Source organism: Cupressus sempervirens, chromosome 3 (genome assembly GCF_028749045.1).
Source record: "Cupressus sempervirens isolate cs-2001-9-10 chromosome 3, ASM2874904v1, whole genome shotgun sequence".
Classification (NCBI taxonomy): domain Eukaryota; kingdom Viridiplantae; phylum Streptophyta; class Pinopsida; order Cupressales; family Cupressaceae; genus Cupressus; species Cupressus sempervirens.
Window position 1 is genome coordinate 420,801,871 of NC_143120.1, and position 7,264 is coordinate 420,809,134.

Sequence of the window (7,264 nt, forward strand, 5' to 3'; positions counted from 1 at the left end):
AAGATCTTTCAGTTACACCATCTAGAAATGTGAAGCTCAAACAAAATCTGGCAGCTGTAGCATCATCTTTGGCGAGGAAGGATTGAGTTTCCTTTACCATAATTTTGCATGCTAATAAAACATGAATTATTTTTAGCCTGAGAAGCTTTCAGAGACCTTTTCTGTGGGGGTATATACAGTTCTTTAAATTCTTTAGACTTATATGGCGAAACAATCTGGTGGTTGAACTTGTACATAAGCAATTCCAGTTTCTCCTTGTAAAATATTCAATAGAGTTTTTGTTTTTTATTTTAATATTTGCAGCATTTTATTGTGGGGTTGAAAACAACATTTATGTTCAGACAAACTTTAGGGGAGATCTAGATAAAGCTATTGCAGTAGACTTTTCTATTGTACATGAATGTTGATATTTATTAATATTAATAAAAGTACTTTAATTAATGGTTTATGTAAATTTCTTATGCTCTTTCTTACACTGGTTCGTATGTTTTTGTGCGATGCAGCCTATGAGCTTGAAGAAACTTGCAAAATATATAAATGCAGGTCGGATTGATTCTTCTGAACTGATTACAATGAAATCACTCAGGGTAATTTTCTAATTAGTTTTGAAGCTAACCTTAGTTTACTACAATCTTCATGCATCACTTATGCATCTTGGGAAACTATTAGTGTGTCAAAGGCTTAGTCATTCTTTTTCCTGGCTCCTTTTTAATCATGAAGCTATTCCAGGATTCTGGAGCTTTAGGGAAAAAGGTCGAGGATGGTGTAAGGCTGCTTGGCAGAGGAGCAGAGGAAATACGTTGGCCGATTCATGTTGAGGTATAATTGCCCTTTAGCATTAGGTTGAAGCCAATGAAACATGCTACACATGCTACACTAATGACTAGTTTTTGTATCTGTATTGTTATTTTTGATGTCAGCGATAAGTCACTTATTCTTTTTGGCTATACTAAAAAATAACATTGAGTATTTATTTGTATTTTTCGAAGTTGTGCATGTTTTACCAAACATGAATTGTGAATTTGCCGATTTTTATTTTCGTACATGGTGTATATCATATGCTGTACTTGTTTTGCCAAAACATATACGATGGTAAGATGTGGTTCTATATAAACTTGAAGCAGACTTTCTATAGATGATCATTGAATCATTATCTAACACAACACACTGTTTAAAAGGTAAGCCGAGTGACTCAAAGGGCAAAGGAGGCCATTGAATCTGCTGGTGGAAGTGTTAGGAGGGTACATTACAACCGACTTGGATTGCGTGCTTTATTGAAACCAGAATGGTTTGAAAAGAAGGGCCGGTTATTGCCACGGCCTGCACGCCCTCCACCAAAGCTGCGGCATAAGGTTGATAGTATTGGTCGTCTACCTGCCCCAACCACCCCTATACCTTTTACAAGTGAAAATATGACTGAAGCATCTTCCTAAAGTCTTTTAATGGTATAAAATTTACCAAGGTGGTTTTGATGTTACTGCTTGAAGACGTGTAGCTGAATGCAGCTGATTTGCCATAAGCTAAAGTCAGTTTGCTTATGACTTGGTAGTAAATCATCGATGCAAAGAGCAAATATGTCCATTTGAGGCATTGGACAGGGTAAGGTCAGTGGTCACTTGGCTTAACAATTCAAATTCAAATTCTAACATATCCTGGAAGCTTTCTCAGTCAAGGTTCTTTCAGTACAAGCATGAGATCCAGGAAGTTTAATTGTATTTAGGTTGTTAAGACTTGAGATTCTGCTGATACTATAATGTGTTGAATTTGGATACAGGCTAGCTTTAAATGTTGTGGTCCAATTTTGTGAATTTTGAGAGATGTTGAGGACATGTTAATAGGCATACTACTTTACCAACAATTTTGGCATTTAAGAAAGTGGGTTGATCATTCTTCTCATGTATGATAGAGATTTTTACATAATGTTAGCTCAATATGGTTAATTGTAAACACACTAAAGCTTAAGGAAATACTTGTGTTGCTTGTTAAGTGGTGGTCTGCTTGGCTCAAGTTTTGTCTGATTTCATGCATGGTTGTTAATTTGAATTTTGGATTGCTATTGTTGGTTGTGGCTGCCGAGATGACTATCCTTTGAATATGGACATTAATAACTATGTCTCTTAGGCTCCGTTTGGTTCCAGAAATTGTTGAATGCGGCATTCGTCAATGCTGGAATAAACTCTCTTCTGGAATTCACACATTCTTAAAATAACTTCTAGAATATCATTTGAACATGTTTGGGTGTTCTGGAAGAGGAGTCGGAAGATGTATATTCTATGTTTGGTTGCAACAATTAAAATAAAAATTGGAATAAGTTTTTTTAATTTTTTAATAATATATATATATATATATTTTTAAGGTTTGATTATATTTTAAATATAACAAAAATTGTTTTTAAAATTTAAATTTTTTTGTTAATTATTTTAAAAGCATCCTATTTTTTTATATATTGAGTTTATAGTTAATGTATAACACAACCTTTGAAAGTATTTAAAATTAAATAATATTATTTTTAAATTATATTCAATGTATTATATAACTACTTATAATTGATTTTTAAATATTTTTGGTTTATTATTTTAAAAAATTAAAAAGTTATTATTTTAAATTGTATAGTTTTGATAGCATTAACGTGACGTTTCAACTTAGTTTAAATTAAAATATTGAAAATTATAACTTAAATATTAAAAAAAAAATACAAATAAGTCATATTTAAATGATCCTTCAACATGATTTTAATTAAAAACTAGAGACAAGATTTATTTGTAAAGATAATTTTATAAAAGCTGATAAAAGATCTCAAATCTGATATAACTCTTTTTTGTCATTTTAGAAAAATCTTATACAAGTTCTACTTATGGAGTTTTTTGCATATGGTTTTAGCAAATAAATGCAATTACAAGGTAAAGAAAACATCATAAAAAGTAAATTTCAGCCTTTTAAGCCTTGCAACACTTCACTTTATTCCTCCATCACACACTGTAATTGTTCCTTCATCACGCCTTGTTGTTCCTTCATCATGAACCATACTTGTTTGTGCATCACTGACCTAACCATAGAATCCACACCCATCATGTCCTTACAATAGAAAATCTTCATTAGTTCTCAGCATAATAATTAATTATTCATAACGATAATTTTAAAGAAAATTAATTATAATAACCACTTTTTTTCTAATAGAGCAACACCAAAATTTACGCCCAAGATTTTTTGGTGTATTAGAGGTCTTTAACAAATATGAGCCAGCACCATAGCGACATGCTGACACATTGATTAAAGGCATCAACCCTACAACATCAAAAGTAAATTTGTTATATGAAAATACACCCTACAAAACATCAAATATATTAGCATAAATCAATGTTTATAAACCGTATTTTCTCTTTACTTCATGGAATCTATATCGATAATACTCAAATTCAGTAAAAATGCAAAGCAATTATTCAAGAGTTGTGGATGCCCAAAAATACCTATAATGGCTCAGTGAGCTTCCCACTATTATATATTGTTTATGATGAAAGCAATTAGAAAACATTATCACCAAGAGATGGTTTGTTTATATTATGATACTTGCTAAAATGGGTCTTTATAATCTCATATTAATTGAGCTATAAATTTAGCTCTTCCACATCTACAATTGGATTGTTTCAAGCTTGTGTGCACCCAACTTGTGCATCATAGTTCACCTTCAAATACAGATATCATTATCATGTAAAGTAAAGCAAAAATACAAGGTTATGATGAGTTTAGAATGACAATCATAAAATGCATATAAGTACTGTGGGACTGAGAAAGTAGATACTGTCTTGGAGATCAAAATTCTGTCATACAGGGCAAAGACTAGGATCATAGACCATAATGAGCATAGAAGAGAATTCTCTTATGAAAAACACAATGATCCCTCAGTCATAAAATTCAAGCAATAGAGTTGTATCAAATGGAGAAGGCAACTTAATGAAGAAAGAGTTCCATTTACCATTGAGTAGAAGGCAAATGATTGAATCATGCAACTCAAGAAGGCTTAGGTAGGCTTTAGGCAATCAATCAATTATGCAATCAATCAAAAAATTAAACATTCAATTGAAATCAGAAGGGGAATCATGGCAAAAGTTGAAGATCAAGATTGTCTGTTGAAATCCACTGAGGTTTTTTTAATTGATCGCAAACACTGAAGCTTGATTTCAAAGAAAGAATATTAATGCATGATTTTATGTTGGCCTATGTTTCTTTTGAACTACTTGTTTATATTTAAGATATGGACCAGAGGACTATTATTCTTGCCTATACAACTCCAATCATGGTCTACCTAAACCATGGATGTGTAGCTAATGGTTCCATAGTCCAATTGACCCCATCAACTGAGCTAATTCATTCTCACATCGATGTCAACATATCAACCACCATTTATCTTGTGAATGGCTGCTATCAATCAACTGAATTCAATGTACATACTCTCAATCAGCTTAATCACACAAAAGATAGTAAAACTAAGAACAAACAAGACCAAAGAAAATAGGCAATCAACGTGACAAATAAAATATCCACATCATCTGCTATTCTTGGTGACTAATAAAAAAACACGGTAGATTTGAAGGTCTCAATGTGTAGAAAGAAACTAATATATTCAATTTTTCAAGCACCCAAACAATGTAAAATTGAAGGCAAGTAATAACTATTATTTTGGTACGAACTAAAATTGCTAAAATTTATTTTGAAGCAGCGTGTGAATGGACCTCTCATTATAAAACATTAAAAAACAGTCCTTTGAAGACAACCATAGTAGCAGCTACAACCATAGTAGGAGCTGTTATAGCCATAGTAGGAGCTACTACAACCATAGTAGGAGCTGCATCAATATGGATTCTAGTAGGAGCTACTACAACCATAGAAGGAGTTGCATCAACACGGATTCTAGTAAGAGTTGCTACAACCATAGTAGGAGCTACAATTATAGTAGGAGCCACTTGTTCAATCATAACACCACCAATGACATAAGGTAACATGTTCATATAACATAGCAAATATACAAAATAGTTCAATCAACCATATTTTGAAAGAAACCATATTTGAAGTTGATTCATAATGTATACAATCACAGAGTAAGAAAGGAAGATGTATTTAAAGATAATTAAAATTATATAAAAACATCATAAGGCATGCTATCAAGCAGCCATAATTAAAGGTGACTGTAATATAAAAATGTTGTGAGGCATGCTATCAAGCAACCGTATTTAAAGGTGACTGTAATATAATCAACCATTACAAAATTGGTTGTTACGGTATATAATCAAAATAGCTTTAACAAAAATCATACATATATTGTGTTGCTTCTAGACTCTAGAGTCCTCCATACTTAAGTAATATGTATTTGATTCTCTTTGGCATAGTCATTCTCATAAATCCTTTTGCTCTTGTTGTTTCAATTAAAAATGCATCATATGCCCTTATCATTGTTTCTTCAGTAAGCACAAGAATGGCTTTGAGGGCATCATATATTTTCTCTACAATTGAATCAGAATCTTCTTGATCCACTTTGATAATGAAAGGCTTTGACATGCCCTCATGGATCTTATTCAAGGCTTCAGAAATGCTATCCATGGAACCAACCATGCTCACCTTCTTCCTCTTTCTCTTCTTTGACGATGATGGTGATATTCTTTGGCTGGTAGTAGCAGTTGATTGATGGGATTGAGAAAAATCATCATCCAAATTATCATCAACTGGTAAACAGAAATCCCCATCATCATCTAGATCGATGGCCTTATCCATCATGAGCCTTTCTTCCATTTCTTGCAGTGTGGCAGTTGTAGTACCTTCTGCCATGTCATTTCCCACAATAAAGAATAACTCATTGTAGTATTGGAATGGTTTCCTTTTATAGACTTTTGCATCTTTGAATTCCTTACTCTAAAATGTTTGCAACATGAAAGAAATGGTTATTTCACTTTCAATACTAACTTTACAAGATAAAATATAACTTAAACTCAAATGAACTTCAAATAGTATTTGACCTTCAAAAGGTCATTCCAAACACTATCTTTAGCATCCACAGATTGTGTGGCTTCATTCCAAGCGAACCCGCTAGTGTTTCTTAAATCTTTCATGATTCTAAATTTCACATTCCACGTTTTCAGTTTATTCTTCAAATTATCTTTGCTCAAATTTTGCTTCAAATCTTCATTGAAGCGCTGCTCAATGGTAGTCCAAGCTTCTTTTTTGAACCCGCCTTCACCTTTTCGACCAAGTTGGACTTGCTCCTATAGCAAGTCAAGGAACTTTTGTTCCATCTCTCTTGACCATAGTACCCTATCGGAAGATGAAGGTACATTGCTGGTTTGCATATCATCAACCATGCTATTGAACAAAATAAAAAGTCATCACTCATGTAGGCAACAAAATATAATGCAAATACATGTATGCACAAAATAAAGAAACATATAGCCATAAAGAATGAATGAGTCCCATTGCATAATAAACCTGAAAAATAACATCAGTCCTGACCCATACAAGATACTCAGAACTAAAATATTGTACTATTTCAAGATACATAATACAAGATAAACTGAGTAAAGTTTGAAGTCAGGAAGATTTGAATGGCTGTATTGAAATATATTGGCAGGTGTTTGAGAAGAATATAGCTTGGCTTGAAGCTATCGGTAGTAATCAATCGATAGAATTTCATAGGTCACAAACTCAAGGAGAAGCAATTAATGCAAATTCCATCAAGCAAGAACTTGTGCCAATGGAAATGGACAAGGAAGAGAGAAGATTGGAAAATGTTGGCTATTTACATAGCACTTATTTGAAATTAGAAAATATATATTTCAATGGGTTGTATCCCTTCTATTGTTAATCCTAATTATGAAACTGCCAACATCACATAAAATGTTAGCTGGTAGTAACCAAGACTCCTTTTCAATTCATAATTTGTATGAATGTCAGTCCACAAGGACTTAGCGCATGTGCTTACAAATATGTATAATCACAACTTAATAATGATATCAAATGCATGACTTTGCATTAAAAAATGTCTCTGTTAAAGGAATTTTAGTAATTGTCAGGTTTTGGAATTAAGAATGGTATAACAGAATTCACTTTACAACCATTAATATGGTATACAATGCAATTTTGCAACAAAAATAGACTACTCACACGTTTATCAATTTCAAACATGTCAACTCCTTACTAGAAGGTGACGTCTCTATTGGAGGAAAGACACTAACCATAGATGTATGCTCATATATTTGTGCTTCCAGGAAACATTAAT

At 32.6% G+C, this 7,264-nt stretch overlaps 1 protein-coding gene across 1 annotated transcript in view; it reads left to right on the top strand.

Annotated features, from left to right (window-relative positions):
• The window catches only part of LOC149566822 (Ribosomal protein L18e/L15 superfamily protein), a 38,654-nt gene extending 36,796 nt beyond the window's left edge, over positions 1-1,858 (top strand). The window contains exons 2-4 of the mRNA XM_089820146.1: positions 504-587; positions 730-819; positions 1,179-1,858. Of these exons, the coding sequence (XP_089676272.1) occupies positions 504-587; positions 730-819; positions 1,179-1,433 (429 nt within the window). The 3' untranslated portion in view covers positions 1,434-1,858. The remainder of the gene's footprint in view (positions 1-503; positions 588-729; positions 820-1,178) is intronic.
• Positions 1,859-7,264: the final 5,406 nt, after the last annotated feature.